Source organism: Syngnathus typhle, linkage group LG7 (genome assembly GCF_033458585.1).
Source record: "Syngnathus typhle isolate RoL2023-S1 ecotype Sweden linkage group LG7, RoL_Styp_1.0, whole genome shotgun sequence".
NCBI lineage: Eukaryota > Metazoa > Chordata > Actinopteri > Syngnathiformes > Syngnathidae > Syngnathus > Syngnathus typhle.
This window is the reverse complement of record NC_083744.1, coordinates 11,689,322-11,711,774: the sequence shown is the minus strand read 5'-3', so window position 1 is coordinate 11,711,774 and position 22,453 is coordinate 11,689,322. Positions and strand designations below refer to the sequence as shown.

At 43.2% G+C, this 22,453-nt stretch overlaps 2 protein-coding genes across 7 annotated transcripts in view; both read right to left on the bottom strand.

Moving 5' to 3' along the window:
• Window positions 1–1,519: 1,519 nt before the first annotated feature.
• zcchc14 (zinc finger, CCHC domain containing 14) lies at window positions 1,520–16,744 on the bottom strand. Of its 6 annotated transcripts, none has more exons than XM_061283686.1 (14): window positions 15,624–16,744; window positions 14,510–14,737; window positions 12,637–12,823; window positions 10,249–10,319; window positions 10,095–10,166; window positions 9,894–9,961; window positions 8,944–9,122; window positions 7,049–7,094; window positions 6,490–6,973; window positions 6,310–6,407; window positions 5,120–5,214; window positions 4,757–4,903; window positions 3,452–4,672; window positions 1,520–2,824 (listed from the first exon to the last, which is right to left on the bottom strand). In XM_061283686.1, exons 1-14 carry the CDS (start codon window positions 16,116–16,118, stop codon window positions 2,769–2,771), a joined length of 3,447 nt encoding a protein of 1,148 aa, XP_061139670.1. In that variant the 5' UTR covers window positions 16,119–16,744; the 3' UTR covers window positions 1,520–2,768. The 6 variants fall into 6 exon arrangements, with proteins under 6 accessions (XP_061139670.1, XP_061139674.1, XP_061139671.1 ...); XM_061283690.1 differs by having other exon boundaries at window positions 3,452–4,654; XM_061283687.1 differs by having other exon boundaries at window positions 4,757–4,900.
• A 465-nt stretch (window positions 16,745–17,209) lies between these two features.
• Window positions 17,210–22,453, bottom strand: part of jph3b (junctophilin 3b) — a 28,517-nt gene continuing 23,273 nt past the window's right edge. Inside the window, exon 6 of the mRNA XM_061284148.1 lies at window positions 17,210–20,764. Within this exon, the coding sequence (XP_061140132.1) occupies window positions 20,684–20,764 (81 nt within the window). The 3' untranslated portion in view covers window positions 17,210–20,683. The remainder of the gene's footprint in view (window positions 20,765–22,453) is intronic.

Sequence of the window (22,453 nt, the reverse complement as noted above, 5' to 3'; positions counted from 1 at the left end):
AAAAAAAAAAACGTAATTAGCTAGGGGTCAAAGGTCAAAGTTTACGGTTCAAAGTTCACCCAGGGGTCAAAGGTCGGTTCAAAGTTCACGGGGTCATGTGCACATTTTCGATTTTTAACTAGAGTTGAAAGTTCAGGGTTCAAAGGTCACCCAGGGGTCACCACGGGGTCACCGTGGGGTCACTGCGGGGTCACCGCGGGTTCAAAGTTCAGGGTTCACTTTTTTTTTTTATTTTTTTTTTTTTAGGTTAACCTTTATTTAACCCAGTGCTTCTCAATTATTTTCTGTTACGCCCCCCCCTAGCAAGAAGAAAACTATTCGCGCCCCCCCTCCCCACCGTGACTATCCTAACTTGTCTTGTAAGACGTAAAATGTTGCACTGTCGCAAACGTGACAGAAGTAACAATGAGAGCGCCACTGCCCCCTGCTGTAGTAAACGCGCAATTACACTTTATTCTAGTACTGCCAAAAAAAAAGCCTGTTCCCCAGGGTCACACGCGCCCCCCCAGGAATAGCACCGCGCCCCCCAAGGGGGGCGCGCCCCACTATTTGAGAAGCACTGTTTTAAGTGAACGGAATCTTTAGAATCAGTTCACTCAAAATATTCGTTCAAACGAATCGTTCACTTTTCACTTAAACCAGGGGTGTCAACCTCCAGTCCTCGAGGGGCCGCGTTCCAACATGTTTTCCAAGTGACCCTCGTTAAACACACCTGCGTGAAAAGTTTTAGCCACTTTCACGTTCTGCAGGAGCTAAAACTTTTCACGCAGGTGCACTTAACGAGGGAACCACACGGACACTCCATTAGGTACACCGCCATTTTCAAGTGTACCTAATAACAGGCCACTTTATTCGGGAAATATCATGGTCAAAGGTCACAGGTGTCAAGCTCTAGTGCTCAGGGCCGCGTTCCAATATGTTTTACAAGTTACTCGCGTTACACACACCTGCGTGAAAAGATTTTGTTCATTTTCACGTTCTGGGGGGGGGCTAAACGTAAAAAACGCATACAAAGCGAGGTTCCAAGTCTAAAAGCAGCTTTTGAAATGCGCACACACCTGGGTTCGAACTAAGTGCTTACCAAATGAGAGCCCGCATCATTTACCAGTCGACTATTTCGACCTGGCAATTTATGGCCATCTGCACTGTTTTGTACTAGTGATGTGCATTCCAGTTTAATCTTTAGAATTGGTTCTCTCAAAAGGTTTGTTCAAAAAAATCGTTTCTTATGTATTTATTCCTTTTTTTTTTTTTTTTGGATGCCATTGCTGTTACATTGCATAAATCATACTAAATGTTACATTAATGTTAAACAAATGAAAATATGACAAATCTCCAGCAATCTGCTCATGGCCGTATCGGACATTTTTGGAATAATGCTGCAATTATTTGAACACTTGATTACTTGTCTTTTTATTGATGAAAAAGAAATCTTTTAACTGACTAAATAACTATCTAATGACACAAATGGACTTTTTCCAAGTTTAACCAAAAGTCTAGTCAATGAAGCCCAAAAGTCTAAAGTTTTCAGTTTTATTGTTGTTATTGAAATACTGGCATGAAAAGATTTTGAATGATTTTACCAAATTGTCTTGCTGCTGTGCTGGAAAGTTACACTTAAGGCTGGCTTTAAGACATCAACAACAAAATAAAGACATCAAAATAGACCTTGAAATTTGAGCATGCTTTCTACAATTTACAAAACACCCGCCTACTCACATTCGTATAACATTAAAAAAAAAGACATTCAGTAATAATCATTTTAAATAAAGATGGCACATACACATGTCGCGCCCTCCAGGGGCCCAAATAGTGAATAGGACTAGCCGGCCTTACTTTAATATTTGTCTAGGTCCTGCCCAGACACTTAACAGTCAACTTGGTTTCAATAATTACGACACAATCCTGAGCTTTCTCTTGTGTAAATGACACACAATTATGTTGTGTCTTTCACCTGCAACAACAATAAACACTCTTAAAAGCAGACATGACAAAACTGGCACTCATTGGTCTTGCCTGAGTGAATGGCGAATGAAGAAGTGATGCAAAGTCTTTACAAACAGGTTTCACTGTGATAGTGAAAAGGCAACCTTAAAAAAAAACACTACAATGCAGTATTAATTATACACAGGAATCAAGGTGTTCTGTGCTACAGTCTTGTTCTGTTGAGACCAACTCTAAACAATTGAATTTCAAAATGTAGCTTCCCTTCAGATGCATGTTAGGAAATAGATAATACTATTGTATTGTGTAATAATATATATATATATATTTTCAAAACAAACTCTAGGTCTTTTGAGCCTACCAAAAGTTTAGAAGTCCAATAAGGATAAAATAAAACAAATGAAACAAAACATTCACTTGCCCAAAGAACAGGAGGGCTAATTTTTGGAAGTAGGTCTAACGTGAGTGCAAAGTCAAAAGACATGCCATTTACTGTATACAGTTGTTCTGTGGTCTATGAATGTGTTTGTCATTATCAGTCCTAAAAGGCTTCCTGCACTTATGGATGCTGTCAAAATACCTTGATGGGTTCCTCTTCCGCTGTGTAGTGCCACTTCCAGCTTTTAATGTTCATTTGTCCTAGTGGCATTTGGAACCGATGATTCTTGCCACACAAGCTGCTGTCTACTCTGAGCTGAGGCAACAACAGCTATGCTAGCGGTCAGAGATGAAAAGACCGACTAGGCGCTTTGACACCAGCTTGAGCTGAACAAACTTGTGGCTGGAAAAAATATTTTTGTGTTTCCAAATTCACTGCGGGCTCATCAGTCCCCAGAGTCCTTATTGTCAGAATGGGGAGTGTACTTCAGTCGAAAAGTGCCTGTGAAATAAACAGGCGAGACATCGGGTCACGAATCCTTACTTTACAAATCAGACTTAAGAGGTAGACAACTCAAAAATGCTCTTAACAATAATCAGTTCAATGCGACCAATCTAAATCTAAACACAGTATTTCAATTCATATTGCGTTTGTGGAATATGACTTGACCAATATGACCATTTTTATCCATCTGTCCGTTTTGCAACTTGCTGTTGACTGAAAATGGCTTTGCAGTTCTTCAGGGTCAGGTCACAACCAAACATGGCTCAGCTTGACAGCTTAGCCATAATTGGTTGTCCTGTTAGGGTTCCAAAAATGAACATTTATTGAATAAAAGAATATTAATAAGAATAGTGTTTAGACTAGTGGCACTCACACAACCTGAAGTGAAACAACTAGCAAAACACACTAGTTGAAGCTCATCAATCCATTTTAACAGATATTTGAGTGTGAATAGTTTTACATATTTACTTGTACTTGAGTCCAGAAGTTTAATCAGTGCTTCTCCTTTTACCTTTATGAACACAAGCATCTGTATTCATGTTGAAGTTCAGATTGAGTATTTTGGCCCACTCTGCTGTTTTCCAAATGTGTATGGTCGGTGACATTGTTCACGAGTTGACTCACCTTGCTGTGATGACTCCATGGGTGGTTGTTTGCACCCCTCTGCTCTGTGCCCATGGCCGCCACAGTTGTAACATGACAGGTTCCCCGCTATTCGCTTCTGGACCGCGTTTCCCAAGATGCCATGGGGCTGGTAGAAGCTAAAGCCCTTTTGCTGGTCATGTGACCCAGGGCTCTGGCAGTACAGGGGAGTTGGTGCCATCATCGGGTAGGAATAGGCCGCGGTAACGGTCCCTGTGGTGCTAGACGAGGCCATGAGGGGGCTGAGATGGAGAAGAGGGCCCAGAGTGAAGACAGAGTTGGCTGAGAACGGCTGCAGGTAGCCGGACGCAGGGGCGTAGGTGGACAGGGTGCCGTAGGCGCCGCAGTTGCCCCGACATCCACACGAACTGCAAACGCACATGGACTGGGTGTGGCCTTGACTTGGATCCAATGAAGTGCCGCAAGAGGAGGCGGAGGAGAGGCCATGAGGGTAGTATATGTTGCCTGGCACTGCGGCTATAGGGACGGTACTTGTGGTTGCCATGGATACAAAGACACTTGCGCCGCTGGAGCTAGCCGATTGTGAGAGGGACTTTGTGGACGGGCAAGAGGTGGCAAAGGTGGACAAGGAGGAGGCGGGTGGGTACGAGTAGTATATGGATGGAGATGAGGATGAAGAGGATGAGAGGTGAAAGTGGAGAGGAGGTTGCGACACATGGTGGAGGCTGTTTGAGGTGGAGGTCAGAGCACAACTGGTCTCAACCATCAGACTCATGGCAGTCCCCGAGTCATGGGGGGCGGTGGAGGCGTCCACTTTCAGTTTGAGCCTGGGAAGCAGGTTCTCCAGCCTCACGCCCATGCCCGCACCCAGCCCAGGACTGAAAGCCACGCTGGTACCGGGTGGACCCGAGGCTGCCATTTTAGTTCTGTCCTCTGCGCACAGGGGTTGCGGCCTGAGCTTTCCTGGGGAAGATAGAATACGCGCCTGGTTTGAGAGTGAAGAGAGCAGGCTTTGAGGGTAGTTGCCTTGTGGGTGGTAGTGGGAAAACGTGAAAGGAAGGTGGGAGGAGCAGGATGCAACGGCAGGAGTGCTGATATCCGTCTGGACCGGAAGGACCTGCGCTGTGGGCCGGCTGGGGCCTGCCGGGCAGCTGGAGTTCAGGATAAAAATGCACGAGCGCTCTTTCTCTTGACCGCCTCCTACAGCATCTGGACCTGACACACCTGAAAAAGACACACAGACTGCTGGACAAAATGATCCTGAGCCATATATCTCTTCACAAAGAATTGTCCATCTTTCTGGTGATCTGCAGTGAAGCAACTTACGCCTGTAAACGCTCCTGTCCAGAGCGGCATCACAGCAGAGGGGCGTTCGGGGGGAACACGAAGAGCTGGAGTAGCCAGAGGATGAGCTGCTGTCTGCGTGGATGGGCTGATGGTGCAGCACGCTGTCCACCTCCACTCTTAGCTCTACTGTAACACATGTGGGACTATTTTTTGTTGATACAAAGAAAGGATTGATCATCACACTGATCTGCCGAAGAGCAGAAAGCAGAGAAAAAAAGATCTGGACAAACTTTTGCAATTGCTGCTCCTAAATATGGCATTTAAAATGCTTACTGTTCTTTTCTTCTTAAAATGTAACTTTTCTCAGATTCAGTCTATATGTCTAAAAAACCCATTTGTTACCTGCAGTGGGGGTGTGAGTAGATGGTCCCATATGACTGGAAGGCATCACTCGAGCGATACCACCACAGGTCCGCTTCTCCAGCTTCATCTCCCTGCTGGTCCATAAATCAATCAATCAATCAATCAATAGAAATAAACAATCAGACAAAATAAACATGAAAAGAAAAAAGAAATGCAAAGTGTACATCCTCACAACTACAGAAACCTTAAAGGCTTCCTTGGATTTTTTCTCAACCATAAACCAAGCACATGGACCAACAACCTTGAGAGAAAATGTATACAAAATGGGCTGGTAGTGCCCAAAGATCAGCACTAGAGGGCGACATCAACGCTCAAAGCAAGCTGGACTGCTCCCTTTCAGCGCCATCTGCAAATCTGCTGTATGAAACTTTCCATTTTGTTTGTCTCGTTCAAGCAGGCACACGCACTCATACGCAAATGCCTAACAAATGGAAACAGGGTGAAAATGGAAAACGTGATCAAATGATAACAGCCAGGCTTTTCACGTGTTCATGTTTGTGCAAATGCATGCTTCTATTTCTTAGTTCCAATTTATGCACATTTGGTTGCATGCCCAAGTGTTTTTGCATTTCTTTCCCTTGATTATCTAAATCTTAGTTCTCGAGTCTACTCAAAGTTCGTAAACCGTGATGTGTTGCACGGTCTGCTGAGTGTGTAGATGCCAATCTGTTGCCAAATTGTGAGTAGGCAAACTCAAGCAAGGTGCTCTTATGCAGGATGTTTCCACATCACCACTTGCTGTCCCAGAATGGGGAGAGCTCAACGGGTAGCTACCAGCTGGCTCTTCGACATTTACCATAGTGCTGTAAACCATTAGTGTAGCTTGTTCGCAACCAAAACATTGTAAACAACTTTATTAGACACTTTGGATAGGACTAACAAGGAAAAAAAATGATGCGCAAAACAAATGCGTGATCCTCAAACCTCAAGTGGGCAAACTCTAAAAAAAGAGAACTGCTATTTCGATATCACATATAATGTGAACACAACTTCAACTAAGATCTCAAGATCGTGTCCCTTATTTCAAAGCGTCCAACTCAAGCAAGTTCTACCTTGCTAGTTCAGTACATAAGATTGTTCAAAACAGTTCAGGCCAGATTAATATAGCTAATCAAGTGCAGTGGGACCAAGAGAAAAAAGTCTGAGGCTTAAAAAGTAATGCAACTTACTCTGCCGACTTCTGTAACTCCAGCTGAGTCTTGAGTTTCTTCTTTGCACCCTGGGTTAAGTCGTACTTGTTTAAGTCATCTTCTGTCAGTGCTAGAAACTGTATCAAAGAGAGAAGCCTCACATCACGCTCAAATGAACTATTTTTGATAACTGGAAGTCTTGTTTGAAACTGGGCCCACCTCTTCCATTGTCAGCTGTTTGAAGACAGGATAATATTTATGTAGGCGAAGCTTGCGCAGCCAGTCCAGGATGCCATTTTGCTCCGGCGCGTTTGCCTGGGACTGTGATGGAGACTGCGCGTGGGGCTGAGTACGGGACTGAGAAATTGAATACGAAAGGGACTGAGAATGGGGCGAATGCTGAGGTTGGCTCTGGAGCTGCAGTGGGTGAAACGGGGACTGCTGCGGCTCCAAATGCGCGTGTGGGTGAAGTAAAGGGCACGCTTTGCTTTGGGGGTGCGGCTGGGAGGAAACATCGCCTCTGCCGGAGAGGAAGCCCTGTGCGGGCAAGGCTGTCACCGTGGGAGGGAGGGAGGACAGCTGGGGAGAGTAGTGCGGAGAAGGATGTGAGAGAGGGAGAGATGAGAGGTGAGGGGTGGAGCGGGTCAGGGCAGAATTGTGAGTGCTGACAACAGGTTGGACACTGGCCACTCTGTACACCGCCCTGAAACAGGACAAGCTGTCAGAGGTCAGAAATGCTGCACATGGCGTTGATGAGCGAGTGATGACGAAATCTTACCTGCTGCTGGCTCCTCGGTATTGCACCATACAGCCGGCTGAGCTTGCTGAGTGACAGATGCAAATGAAAATATCATGAACATGCTGTAGAGTTTATTGCACATATAAACACAGAAATGATGTTCAGGTAATTCTTCTCATTTAGATTCTATTTTGGTTATCAAGATGATGCCATACAAAAAGTAGCTAAAGTCAGCAACAAGCATAATGACATGTTGAGCATTGAAAACGAGAACTGAAGGTGAGGATAAGCGAGACAGAAAATTGATGAATGGCTGAATTATGCGGTGTGGTGTGTATTAGTGATTTAAAAAAAAAAAATCCCTTTCTGAAGAGCTTGGAAAATGGATGAGGCTCACAATCCGAAGTGCTCAGCCGATTCAAAAATTACAACTCGAGCCACAATTTTGAGAAATTTTGAGAGTGAGTCCGAGATCTACTGTTCGTGGTATTGCTTTCTGCAGAATAAATGTCCCCCCCAAATACAATTTATACTCCAGAGCGACTCGTATATGTTTTTATTCCTACTTCATTTATGAACTAGTGCGACATATATTCCGAAAAAAAAAAAACATTTTTTAAACACTATAATTATGCAAGTTCCTTTTGGAACAAAAAATTTTATAAAATTTGTTATTTTAAAATAAAAAGGTGAAAATGTATCAATTCAAGTGTAGTTTCCTTGTATAAACAAACATAGTGCATTGGCTATAAATGCATATTAGTACGTTTTTTGTATGTCAATTTTGTAATTGTGGCTTGTAACAATTGTAATTGAATTTTGATCAATTACGCAGTCCTAGACTAGAGACTACGACAGTAATTGTGCGGCGCATTGTTGGTCACAGCGAGGTCCACAGCACGCGCCAAGAGGAGTAAGCACACATTTTTTCCCCTTGCCAAGTGCCTTGACTGAGCCGAGAACCATAAAACAGTCTGTGGAAATGAATGATAGACTTCCAACATGCAGTTTGCAGCACTGGAATTGAAATCAATATTTGTTATGACATACAATATCACGTGGCAAACTAAAGTATAACTTTTAGGGGTTAGAATTACAAAGACGCCTGAAATCTTGAAATATCTTCAAACAGTACAGGTGACGAGGTAAGCGCCATATGCACCTTGGACTGGACACCGTCAAAATGAAGTGTTCTTGCTCTGACATAACAAAATATGTACATATCTGTCAAAAACGATTATGCATGCTAGGGAACGACAATATACAGTGCAATTACACAACGCTGAATCCTGACATTGACACATCATCCCTTGTGGTTTGACTCACACATACGCACACCCGCGCGCACATACTGGAGGTTAAAAATACGCCCAAATGAAGTCCCATTCGTAGAATCAAATGCAAGCATTCACACAGACACACAGACACACACACGAGGTCACCACACTCGGCTTCCCAACACAAACATACCACAATGAATTCCCACACCAGACAAAAATAGATGCTGTCCTCTCCCGGTAACACCTTCAAAACACACCAAAAATTCTACAGTATCACTACCACCATCTCTTCACTGATATAATATAATAATAATATAATAAGCAATATTCATCTCTCCCAGCACCAACACTGCATAACCAAGCGTTCGTTTGTACGTTCATTCATTCATTCATTCTCCGAACTATTTATCTTGGCTAGGGTGGCGAGCATGCTGGAGCCTACCTCAGCCGTCATAGGCCGAGAGGTAGGGTTCACCCTGATCTGGTCGCCAGCCAATCATAGACTGCATAAACAAGACAGGAAATATTCCCTCTGGTATCACTGTCGCTACCTCTAAAAATAGATGCCACATGTTTCGCATCCTCTCTACAGACTTACACGAGTGTCATTGAGTCGCAATGGGAATGAGTACAATTAAGAAAGAAAAGACTCACTATGGTTGGAGGTTAATGGGCAGGTTGGAATGACAGGAGCTGTGGGAGGGGAGGGAGGCATGTTAGGGAAGGAGGAAGAGAGATGAGACAGGCAGTTTGGTGAGAGAGCCCTGGTGGAGGTGAAGAAGATTTGGACGCTGTGGTGCTGGAGGACATGGCTGGGCAACATTGTCAGACATCTGAGGGCAGGTGGAGAGAGCAGACAGTTACAGGAAGAACACACAAGTGCAAATATTAACTTGTATAGAAGGTGGAAAACCGGTCTGGTTCTGGCTTTGCATTTTGACATTCTCTCGGTTCTTATGTAGGCTCCCTATGGCTACATCGACTTCCTCCCATTGTCTAAAACGTAACTTTGTTTTGAGCTTAATTTCCAGTGGATGTGAATGTGAGGGTAAGAGGTTGTGTGAGTCCGATTTGGACAATGTTTTCCTCTGAAAAAAGATGGGGGAAAAAAACTGCCTCACTTTGGCCCTTTATGTACATAAAAAGAGCTTTAGGATTTGGAGACGTAGTAGGTTGGTGCTGCTCATGTCTTTGAGCTCTGAAGGTTAAGGAAGTGTGGACGCCACTGAACAATTGCAATCCAAAAAGGACAAAAGGTTTACTAATGGCTGACAGAGAACGTTGATTTTCAAGACAGTCGCAAGTCTTGGTGCTATCGGCTCCTGGTTATCTCACCAAAAATCAGACACAACCGTGGCTGGCATTTGAGAAATGTCTGATAAATGGTTTGGAAGCTGTCAATCATCAAGGTTCAATATTGTGTGCTGTTCCCCATCATCGGTACTTTACTATGTATATTTCACTTATGCTGTTAAAGAACAATATTCCAAAGTATGAGATGATGGTATTTTGTTTTCTTATTATTCTTATTATTTAAACTGAAATTCATCATTCATTGTCTAATCTAGAAGTCAGCTATCATCCTCCACAGGACTGAAACTAACCTGGCATCCGACTCACTGGACTGAGGCAAGAGCTTCTCCATTCGCTCATCAGGAAATGCCTGAGACAACTGTGAAAAAATTAAAATGAAAAAAAAAAAAAAAAACATTACTCATCAGCACATTACGGCATAGTCATTACCAAGCATCAATCATTTTAATCCATTTAAATCTCCAAATATGAGTGGGCGGTGTAGTCCTCACCTGTGAAACTAAGTCGCTCACCTCCTGTTGACTTCGCACAACTGATGTAACAAAGCCATCAGACCAGCTGGCCTGAAGGTTCCGCAAAAAGAAGAATCATTTCAATCGTGTTTAAAGAAGGTTTGAGCAAAAGTGTTAACATACGTTTACCCACCTCAAACATATAATCACTTTTGTCTTCAAACGTATGTGTCACTCCTCGCAAGGCAACTCTTTCAACTGCCACTATAAAAGCAATCGACAAAGAAAAGGTACTCAGGTCTGATCAAGCACAAGGAGTGCTCTGAAAGCAAGAAAGCAGAAGATAACATTCGGCGGGCATGTCAAGAGGTGTGTGACATCGCACGGCTTCTTCAAATTTGCTTCATGTCAATACATATGGGATGAAACTGATTTCAAATGGCATAATGGGCTTTGTAGATGGGTGTGATAGGAAAATAACCTCTACACATGAAAGGACTCAGACTCCATGAGGCGGCTTGAAAGCATAGCAGACACGCAGGGACAAGCAGCTGCATAGAGAACAGAGGACATGAAGAAAGAAGGCAGAGGTTTGGACATGTATGGTGTGTACAGTATGTGTGAGTGAAAACAGTAAACGTTTTGCTGCATGCTGCTTAAGCGGCCAAAAGAGTGGGTCGAATACTTTATTTCCAAGAATTACATACAGTGAAGACGTTTTCCTCATGCTGTGTGTTTGGGATTTGTTAAGGTGTAAATCATGTGCCTCCACTTCTTCACAATCATGTTTTAATGAGCTCAAAATGACTGTTGTGTATGCCTGTGCTCATGTTGAGCGTTTTATGCCGATGACAGCTATGCGATGTGACCATGAGGTAATCTGAGAAAGGCGAGTATTGTGTTTCAGACACAGGCAGGGAGCCAGACAGTATGGTCTAGACCAGGAATGGGCCTACACTCTTGAGTGGTCCTTTGAATCATTTTCCCTAAAACAACAAAAAAATGTTTGGAATAAAAAAAAAATTGGAGAGTTTGATTATAAGCATTTCATTGAGCTCTCCCGAATTTACTTATCAATGATTTTTATTTACTTATTTAGTAGCCCTCCAATTCAGTGAGCCCTCACAAATTAATTTCAAAGATTTTTATTTACATATTTAGTTGCACTGACGACGAATTGTGGCAAAGGTTGCCCATCCCTGGACTACTCTTGGGAAAGTGTAACTTTGTTTAATATAAATTCACTGGATCTCACAGGATGGTTAATTTTTAAATGGTTGATCAAGGAAGATAAGCTAGAACACCTCCAATTTCCAAAGTTCCGCAGCCCCCCATACCCAGATATACATTGCCTTCTTTTGCATTTATTAGATCTGATCCAATGGCAACGGACAGGTCATAACTTGAGTTGTGGTGATCCAACCAACTAAAATTCTCCAGGCTCCTATCCATGCTGTTTTAGATGTGTCCCCCCTACAACACACTGAACACGACTGAAATGATCAGGATCCTTATCATGCTTCTACACAGTTTGGGGCTGAGCTGATCCTTTGTATCAGGTGTGTTCGACGAAATCAAATTCATTGCGTATAGAATCGGTGTTCTTTGGATCTTTGGAAGCCACACGTAAAAATGATCAATCTTGCCATGCCATTCATTGTGTGCAGATACTTGATGTGATAGTACCGTATTTTCCGGCCTATAAGGCGCACCGGACTATAAGGCGCACCTTCAATGAATGGCCCATTTTAAAACTTTATCCTTATATAAGGCGCACCGGACTATAAGGCGCACCATTAATGCATCATGTCAGATTTTTAATCCAAATCAAATCATTCTCCATTTTATCTTTTTTATTTCAACTTCAGATGGAACATATTACTTTATAATCATAAAATAATGATCCATAGTCTTTTTGAGTCATGATTCATAGTCTTCAGCGGGCCACTTATGATTGATTTCATGACACAATACTTCGGGCCAGTTTGAATTTAGGAATTTGATCCATATATAAGGCGCACCGGACTATAAGGCGCACTGTTGGTTTTTGAGAACATTTTAGGTTTTTAGGTGCGCCTTATAGGGCGGAAAATACGGTACAAACAATTTTGCCTCTGTGTATATGGATACACAGTACAAACGCTGTAGCCAAACTATTTCTACATCGGCACATTTAGCAGGCCAAATCATGACCAACACACACAACAATAAGCATAATAAAGTCCTGCATATTACTTTTCAGTCAATAAAGTTGTACTATCGAGATGATGTCGACATGGGTCATCTGAAGTTGCAACCATGAGTGAAATGAATCCCTGAGTGATATATAACACGGCAATTCCTGAGGGTGCATTCTTGAAGCTTAGTAATGTTCCGTGGGACGAGCATGTTACATCTTGCCTGATGCGGTGTACATAGCTAGACACACGTTTCACATGCACCGGTTGGAAGTTCAGGCATTCATCATTAGGTCAAGCTGATGATGACAGTGAAACGCTATTTATAGAATATGATAGAGTGTGCAAGGAGGCCGACAGGGGTGTTAATCATATCAAGCCATGATACCTCTCCAGAGGCTCACCTGTTCCTCTTTTCCCCTGATGGCTAGTAGGTGTTGCCGCAGCATCGTGGCCCTGCCCAGCAGATGGAGGAGGAGGTGCGAGGTCGAGGTGAGGAGCGATGGGTTCCTGGCTAACTGCTGGAGCTCCTCTTCCAATTTTCACCCCTGATCCAAGTGCAGGGGCTGTACTAGCCTCTCTGGGTTGGTTCTGGAGAGCATGAGGGAGAGACCATTCAAAAAGAGAGATGGAACGAAAGAAGGAAATCTGCAATTTTAGCCTGATTTCAGAGGAGACGAAAGGGTTCCAGTCCATCCCTTCATTTCCTGATTCGGAATTGTGCTCCAATGTTTTAATCCATCGATTCTATACCAAACTATGTAAAAAGAATTTGTGGTACATAATGCAAATATTGTAGCATACTTGTCTTTGCAAAAAGCTTGAATTTAAAACGGATAAAAATGCTGTTTTCCCTTTGCTTGTGCATAGTGAAGCAAACCTGCATGAAACATGCAATTGGGACAGTCTCATTCACATCACATGGGTTGGGCTTTCTCTCTTAGTCTCATACCACAAACACTGGAAGACACATGGTTTTGATTATGGACACAGAAAACATACTCAAATACAACAGTTAAGTTTTGTTTTAATGGGAATAAATGGTGTCTTCTGTTCTCTGTGTTGACTGGGCTAAGGTCAGATCCCTGGCGCTAATGTCTCGTCTGCTGCAGTTAAGAAAGGCACTGTAACATGCATTAGAAAGGTTTAACTCTCAAGCTACACAAAGAGATCCAGAGGGAGAGACAGGATTTCTAGCTTCCTTTGGATTCACTTGAGACACACACACACACACACACACATGCGCGCGCACACACTGAAGCAAACCACAGAGGGTTGATTTCAGCAACAAGAAATGTGCTGAGCTGCAGTAAGTAGGAGCCAAGGGCAACAAAACACTAAATACAAATGCTCTACTCTGAGCAAGGGTACTTTCCCTTCACCGCTCACTCATGTTTAAACATTTTGCCGAATCCTCTTAGGTTTGAGAAGGATAGAGAAGACATCGGGAGGAACAAAAAAAAAAAAAAAAAAGTCAACGATTTAATAAACTGATTTAAATCTATGAAGGGCAGCCTGCCTCGAATTGGATGTATTTTTCAAAACATATTTTAGCTGTTATTTTAAGACATGGTTAAGAACTTGAGTCAGAGCATTGATGCATTCACATTCGTGAAGGGCTTGACTTTGGACAGAGACACAATGGGGAGGAGGGAGGAGCGACATACAAATCTTGCTAGCAGTTTGAAAAAAGTCCCTTTTAAATCTTAAGAGCAAGTTTTAAACAGACTGATTGCATGCAATGTTTCAAGCCTGTTTTGAAGTACAATAAAATACAGCATCTGGAAACATTCTGCATTTAATGGAGCTCTCTTATTATTGTGCATAATTAGTCATGGAGCTCGATATGCACGCCATACAAAGGAAACATTTGAATAATAATATAATGCATTTTATATGGATTTCTTCCATACACTCTGACTCTGTCATAGTCAGACCACACAGCTGGGATGCCTTCCACCGTGTGAGAGTCAATTATATCATGTTCACATGTAATAGTGCAAGAGCAGAGATGGGCGCTACTATTATTTCTCTGCCATCAATTCATGACAGTCCTAAATGTTTTCCAATGATGGTCTGCAACAGCCCCAATAGAGCCATCAACTTCCCAGATTCACAAACTCATGCGTTATGTGTGTGGATTAGCATGAGGTCAACTACATTGGGGTCACATACCAGAGAAAATGGCAGATGAATTTGAACATCTGAACTGGATACAGCTGTTAGATGTGAACAGTTTAACTTTCCATGAAAGACACAGTTGCCAAACCGTCCTACCTTGTGCCAGCAAGTGCAAGGTGAATGACAGAGATGAGCAGGAGACACCGGCAAGGAGGCCGCACTTGTATCAGGAAGCGAGCAGCCAGAGGGAGACAAAGTGGCCAGGCCAGGCAAGGACACATTGTGCTGGGTATAGTGGTGATGCAGCTGAGTGTAAGAGAGAGCCATTTGATCATCACATGGGCCTGCTCCTTTACCGTCAATGCCGGCTTCTCCATAGCTCACCTGAAATATCCAAAATGAACTAAATATACAAAAATGCATCTACTTTCACTAAGTCTTCTGTTTTTGATCAATCTGAACAACTATCAAAAGTAATGCTTCCAGCATTGTTTAACAATATATGCAACATTCATAAAGTGCATTTCAAGCCAAGCATATTTTTGTGGCTCGACTTAATGTGCATATTACAAGCCGTGGCAGTGCTGTGTAGCACTATTTGTAACCACACCTGCGCCACCTCGCTTCTGCTTTTGCAGACATCGCTAAAACCTTACTGTCAATCAAAGGAGAAGTTTTCACCTACACACATATCATTTACGCAACTGAGGTCTGTTGTAAGAACAGGTGAGCCGTCATTGACTGACAAACCTGTAATTTTCCATTTGAGACGCCATTTGAGTCTCATCTGGAATATATTTCTTCGGACTGGTTTCATAGTGTCTAGGTTTGGGCCATCAGCCCAAGGTTAATGTGAGCCCTGCATGTTCAGTAACAAAAACATTTACCTTTCAGCGATGTACTATGCATTTGGAGAAAGAAAGTTGCTTTTGTGGAACATTATTAACCACCGTCTTGCTACCTGTTTAAATTGCTTTAAAAATATGCACTTACTGTCTTGCAAATGTCAATTCTGGTATGAGAAATGTACCAAAACGACTGGGCAATTGCAATCAACCATTGCATTATGTGTACTTGAACCATCTAATGAGGGGTCACTACAAGAAGAAGGGAGGAGGATGAAGAAGAAATGCATTTACAATAACAGTGATCACTGGATTAACAGTCAGCCAGTCAGACAGATAAATACATATATGGTTATTTGAAATAGCTAAATGCCTTAAGGTTTTTTTTATTTTTTATTTCATCTATGGCATTCCACGGTTCTCACCTGCAGGACATCCTGTATCTCGCCGAGTTGCTGCCTCAGGACCCGTTTCTGGTGGAAGCTGAAAGCCGGGTGGTTTGATGCCATAGTGAAAAGCAACAAAAACTGCTCCTCGGCCCTACCGTCGTTTAAGGCCAAGCCGTAGTTGTTGATCACCGTGTCTATATGTGTCAATGTCTGGTACAAGACCCCCGCAGCCTCTCGGTTGTCCGAGCCGAGCAGGGCGAGGGATACCAGCAGCTTACTCCGCACCACCTCGTCCGTGATGTTGGTGAGTCCGGATAAATCGGTGGGGTTGTTAGCTTTGATCTCTGCATCCCGGAGGGAATGGTAGTCCTTACGGGCCAAGTCCTCCAGGCAGGAGCCGAGGAAGCGAAGCTCGATGGGGACACAGAGGTCCAGCAGGCCACACAGGAACTCGGCTCTCTGGGCAGAAGTGAGGGACGAGAACCAGCGGTACACTCCTTCCCTCTGGACGTGGCTGTGACTCTCCACCATAGTCAAAACACCCACTGACAGCGGGTCCGAAGCTTAAGCAAAAAAATGGACTGTCTTTTCAAATGAAAGTAAAGACATACAAACAAAAACAAAGAGAGGGGCGCGCAGCCAGAAAGTCAGCCAGAGCTCTTTCTCGTGTCACACAAAGATTGCTTCCCTCCACAACTCAAAGAAATGGGTGACACCGTCTCGAGGGGTTATAAATCAACTTGCCGTTCCACTCTAAGTATTCTACTTGGCGTTCTGGACAACCTCCGCCTGCTCCCCCTGCGCCGGTCGGACCGCAGCTCCAGTGATAGCCGAAGAAACAATAAGCACACGGCCAAGCAAACGTTCGAAACAATCGTCGCCGCCGCCTTCTGCCATTGAAAAAGTCACGCAGTCATCTTAATATCAACGGGCATCTTGCCAAGAGTTCGCCGAAAGTTAACAGCGGCTCCAAAAAGTTTGGCGAAAGTGAACATAAAAGCGAAAAGTTGAAAATACGACGTTACCTGCAGAACAGTACTTTAGCGAAGGACAACCAAAAAGGCGCTCGTTGTATGCGTTAGTGTGTTGTTTTCATCCTGCTGTGGCACGAGATAGATTGAAGAAAATAACAGCTGGTTACAACACAATCCGGTGATTTGTCAACCGGTGGTCTGCGGCCCTCTAGTGGTCCGTGGTGGTATCGCAGGCGGTCTTGATTTATTTTCGCATCTTATTTTGTGAATGATTTACCCATCTATATGATGTCAAACGTAGCAAATTTAGCTTCGCAAAATAGACATACAGATCCAAATAAATATGTATATTGTTTGTACTCAGGTCTTGGTGGTGTAATTTGAATTTGCCACCGGTAGATGGCAGCAAATCTTCGTGTCTAAAGCCACGCACGGCGCAATGTCGCTTGGCCATTCGTTTAGACAAAAATTAAAACCAGTTATGTTGTGTTTGGAAAATTCCGTTTTGGCCTGTTTTGTTTTTAATCTATTAGTTTAACTTTACAATGTAAAGTTTACATCAACCGCTTTCTGTCATTGACAGCCCCTAGGAAGAACGATAGGCACCGGTTGTTATAGTAACCCCTGCAGGGATGCTGCAACTCACACTCAAAGGAAAAACACCAATCTTTATTTTAAACACTTTAATTAATTTCTTCACGTAAAACAAAACAAAACAGAGTACGTAATTCCCAGAAATAAAGAAAACAGGGGAAGGAAAGGAAAAAAGAAAGATTCAGATATAGAGAGAGCTTGGCATGCTGTAACATGCTGCAGTGTAACAGGTGTATCGTCACCAGGCTGACAACAAACAGCAGCAGAACCTTTATCAGTCTAGGACCCAAATGAATGAGAATATTATCTGCCTCCTGGTTTTAACACATGAAGGATGGAGAGAAATGACAGAAATGAGACAACAGCTGCGATGCGGTCAGAAAAACAGCAGCAGCTCACTGTTTCCTGAAATAGTTGGCGGTGGCAAATGGAAGAGACATCCTATCACCCAAAGGTTGCACGTTTGTTTATATTCCCATAAACTTTCATTAATGCGAACTAGAAAACAAATAGGACGGCACTGTGACGCACTGGTTAGCACGTCCGCCTCGCAGTTAAGAGGTCGCGGATTCGATTCCACCTCTGGCCCTCCCTGTGTGGAGTTTGCATGTTCTCCCTGTGCCTGCGCGGGTTTTCTCCATTTCTCCAGTTTTCTACCACATCCCAAAAACATGCTTGGTAGGCCGATTGAGCACTTTAAATTGCCGTTAGGTGTGAGTACGAGTGCGGATGGTTGTTCGTCTCTGTGTACTCTGCTATTAGCTGGCAACCGGCTCAGGGTGTCCCCCGCCTAGTGCCCGATGACGGCTGGGATAGGCTCCAGCATGCCTGTGACCCACGTGGGGGCAAGCGGGACAGATAATGGATGGATGGATGGATGGATAGATAGATAGCAAACAAATACAGAGGCTGATCTGCCAGATGGATTTTATAAACAAATCCTTTGTATGCAATCATGAAAGTCAGTGTCAGGACTCCCATTAGAGTGCACTAAAGTACTTTGATTTGTTATTGAATCTTATGAAACATTACAAACACAAACTTTGACCCTTTGCATAAACGGTACGAGCAAATTTCTCAGGCCGCTATACGTGAGTTTGTGTTTTAATGACTTTTCCCACAGCGGTATGATATACAGAAGAAAACAACCGACACCATTGTTGAGATTATACAAAACACAAAATGAATTCCAAATAAACAGAGTGGTGGTGCATGGGTGCTGGATAATCAAATTTGGGTATATAGTCATTTCGTTTGTGGTTAATTCTGAAAGTTTGAAATATGAATCAAGTTTTGCTCAGCCTAAAAACACAACGTAACATGTTAAGGTGCATTTTCACGCAGATGCCCTCTTGGAATTGTTTGTTTCGGTGATGGATTACCCCCATACACCCAAATACAAAATCTAACAATCCAAACTAGGGATCTAGTAAACATACATGCATTAACATTTGACCAAAAAAAACGTTGAAATATGGGCATGAATTGACAGTTAAGTTCCAATTAATTGAGTACAGTCTCACTCAATTTTCCACGTGTTACTGAACTTGCTAACTACTGCACTAAAGTTGCAGCAGCGTCACCTCTTGCAACTAGCTTACTTTTGTTCAGTATGCAATTAATCAATCTTCAGTTCAGCACAATCGATAGAATTTGTTGACGTACTTTATGAAACATCTTGTGGGGATATGCTAATACATTTTTGGCTTTCTTCAAATTCAGTCATGGAAGATACACAACTAGGTCATTGATGAACCCAATATGCAGTACAGGTAATTTGACCTCCTCTTTTTTTTTTTTTTAATTCACTTGTCCAAGTGTTTCTGAGAAGTTTTTGAGAAGCTGGTCGGAAAGACACGATACCCAAGAACCGTCTCTCTCATTCGACCTCTACTAATTTGCTTACAGGGAAAACAGGATAACTGGCGATACCGCAACCTGAGCTTCACGTACAATGCTAACACACGTGGAACAGAAGAACACCAATGCAAGGTTCCTTTTTATCAACTTGGGCTTTTGTTTATAATTGATTTAATAACCAATATCTTCCATGTACTTTTAATACCTTTAAAATATGGCTCAGCTTGCGAATGTCGCATGGGCGAACCCAGATAAATTAATGCCATTTCAGCATACTGCAAATATATTTTAAAGAGTTTGAGTAAACTGTATTAGTGACCAGAGAGAGAGAGAGAGAGAGAGCGAGAGAGCGAGAGAGAGACTTAAACAAAGGACTGTTTAAATACTAATTCTAACTGATCCAGGAAACTTAAGGGTCGATTCTTTAATCGAGCGACTCTATTTAGCTCCTTGCTCGAGATCGAGTTTTGCAAAGACGACCAAAAAAGATGAACATGTGAATTCAAAAAGGTTTACAGAAGGTGAAATGAAATTTATCATCAAGGGTTACAGTGCATATTAGGTTCACTCTGAAATGACACCCTAAATTCCAGCTTATATTGTTGCCTTAATTGTGACCTGCTTGTACCCCACCCACCACGTACCAAAAGTCAGCTGGGATGGATTTTGTACAGTCACATCTACAGTGATGCACACATTTAACTTGAATATTGTGCCGAGGAGGGTCTGCGCTGAACTACCACCAACTCAGAGTTAGAAAAGCTCAACGACTGGTGTTTGCAGGTGGCAAAGAGTAGGAGGGAAAGACAGAGAGAGCATCGATGATGGGAAAATGGAGGTACGTTGGATGTGGCTGAATAGAGGGCATGTCCTCATGAGACATTCTCTTTCTGCTCATTGCAAACATACAATGGCATTTTGGAGGCACACCGTTGTCATGCACTTTACTCGCAAATGAAAGAGTGGAATGGGAATCAAGCCAAGAGTGTGTGTGCATGCCCGGGTTACACAGACAGGCAGCCTCCAACAATATATCTGGGTGGTGCTGTGATTCAGTCCCTGCATTTGTCTCTCTTGACAGAGATGAAAGAAATACAACATCAGAAGGAACATTTGGACAGGCGGAAGAACCAAAAAGCTGGAGTCATATCGAGTCAAGTGAAGAGCTTACAAAATAAATAATATATCCATCAACGTATTATACATGAGAGGAAATCTTCATAAAGAAATATTACAAATCTGTTGTAAACTATGATTTGAAGATGGAAAAGGTATATATTTTGTCTTCAGACTGTGGAAGCAGGCATTACTTGCTATAATGCCATGGCCTGGGAATCAGACCAATTTCAGTCAACATGTGAACTACTCAAGCTCACTTTAGTCCAGTTTCCGGACCGTATTATGCAGCCCATTCGCCAAGGCTGGCGTACGCTTCTTACATCCAGGTCATTGGGCGCTGCACTGCAGTGTCGCCATTATAGGAGCTGGACTAAGATTTGAACGCAAATCAACCATCTTTAGCCCAAAATGGATCGTAGCCCTCCGTGTCCTCTTCAGGTGGTTGCCGTCATTTTTCCAGGAACACACAGGGACAGCAGATCCCTCTTAACAACTATGGAAGTTTACAGTTGTAGCACGTATGGGCTCATTCCAAAAACAATGCTATTCTTAAATAAAAAAGTGGACAAACAAAAGAGCCACTCCAATGTTGAGAAGAATCACCATGCCAACCAGGATAACGCTGTAGGCCTGCAGAGGAGACAAATAAACAGGCTTTATAGTCAGTCAATAATGACAATCTGGTGTCTTTGCAATTGCATCCATCTCAGTTATTCATTTAGGTTACACACATTCTCCATGTCCAATAAACGCACGTCCCTTGTAGGTGAACTTAATCTAGTCATTGCACAAACAGTCTGAGAGCAACATTGTATTTATCTCAGTGTGATGATAATTCTGTCCTGTGAACTTGTGTTACACAAATCCCGCTTGGTTCTCTGCAGCTGCAAACACACACTCCATCGCACCAGCCCCCCTTCCGCTGTTGCTGACACTCACCCACGGATTGGCCGCTGTCGAAGCAAGGCATAAGCTGTTCCCTAGCAACAGAGCGCTAGTTAACCAATAGGGGGCATCTGAGAGGAAGCCCTACTTTGCCAATCTGCTGTTACTAAGGTGCAGAGAGCCCCAGTGGGCTTCTCTTGGTGCCTGTGTGTGTGTGTGTGTGTGTGTGTGTGTGTGTGTGTGTGTGTGTGTGTGTGTGTGTGTGTGTGTGTGTGTGTGTGTGTGTGTGTGTGTGTGTGTGTGTGTGTGTGTGTGCGTGCGTGCGTGCGTGCGTGCGTGCGTGCGTGCGTGCGTGCGTGCGTGCGTGCGTGCGTGCGTGCGTGTGTGTGTGTGTGAGTGAATTTGCTTTGCACACTCTATACCAGTCTGCGCTGAGGTTTTGTGTGTGTGTGTGCATGTCCATACGATGCAACCAGCAAACCACGACATAACCTCACAGAGGGCCTGTCTGCTGTAGACTAATGATATCAAAGTAAAATAATTAGAGTGGGTTTGTATCCGTCTCGCAGGTCTGAGGTGCGAGGCTTCAATTCCAGCTCTTTTGCTTTCCTGTGCGGAGTTTGCAGTTCTCCCCGTACCTGCGTGGGTTTCCTCCCACATTTCAAAAATATGCACAGTAGGCTGATTGACCACTCCAAATTGTCCGTAGACGTCAGACTAATTACCATACTTCTCAGACTATAAGAGATTACTTTTTTGAACCCTGTGGTTTAATGATCAAAGAAAACAAAAGGCATCAATACAACCATTTCATCTCTATTTGATTGGCTACCAGACTCCCACCATCGCTGGCAATGGACGAGATGCATTAGCCTTGAAGGACAGTAGCTCCGTCCATTAAGCGACATCTTTGCTTCATCTCCCAGACATGCATCGTTATCAAGAAGACTGTCAGCAAATTTGAATCGTGTGACAACAAGAGAGACTGAGAATGTTTCTGGAAGGTTATTGTGTAAAGCCCCTATCCCACTGTAGCGAAAAAATTGCCAGTGTTTTTAAAGGCAGCAAATGCTGCGTTCAGGTCCGTGTTAGTCAGGTTCAAGTTCGCAAGTGTTCGCAAACAAAAATAAATCCCCCGAATGTTTTAGCGATTTTCAGTGAATTTTGTTGTTCAGTGAATTTTGAACATGTTTCAAATTCCCTTGCCACACCTAAAGTACAGGCGACCATTTGGCGAACATTCGCGACCTGGAACGAACCCAAGATTCGCCGATTGTTCACCGCTCAGTCTGCTTGTGTTTAAGGTCATTTGTATGAGCCATTTTTATCCTTTTGTGTTATTTTTGCATATTTGTAATTTACCCTCCATACCACTAAAGGGCATTACCATGCATTGTACTTGGAAGCTATCAAACCCACGGTGAATTTGAACAC

What these genes read in the sequence shown, in the direction of transcription:
- zcchc14 (XM_061283686.1), bottom strand. Translation starts at nt 16,118, where the DNA reads ATGGTGGAGAGTCACAGCCACGTCCAGAGGGAAGGAGTGTACCGCTGG. An exon ending in GAGTTACAGAAGTCGGCAGA is followed by an intron (nt 5,215 to 6,309) that starts GTAAGTTGCATT and finishes TTTATGGACCAG; the next exon opens with CAGGGAGATGAAGCTGGAGA. An exon ending in TACTCACACCCCCACTGCAG is followed by an intron (nt 4,904 to 5,119) that starts GTAACAAATGGG and finishes CATGTGTTACAG; the next exon opens with TAGAGCTAAGAGTGGAGGTG.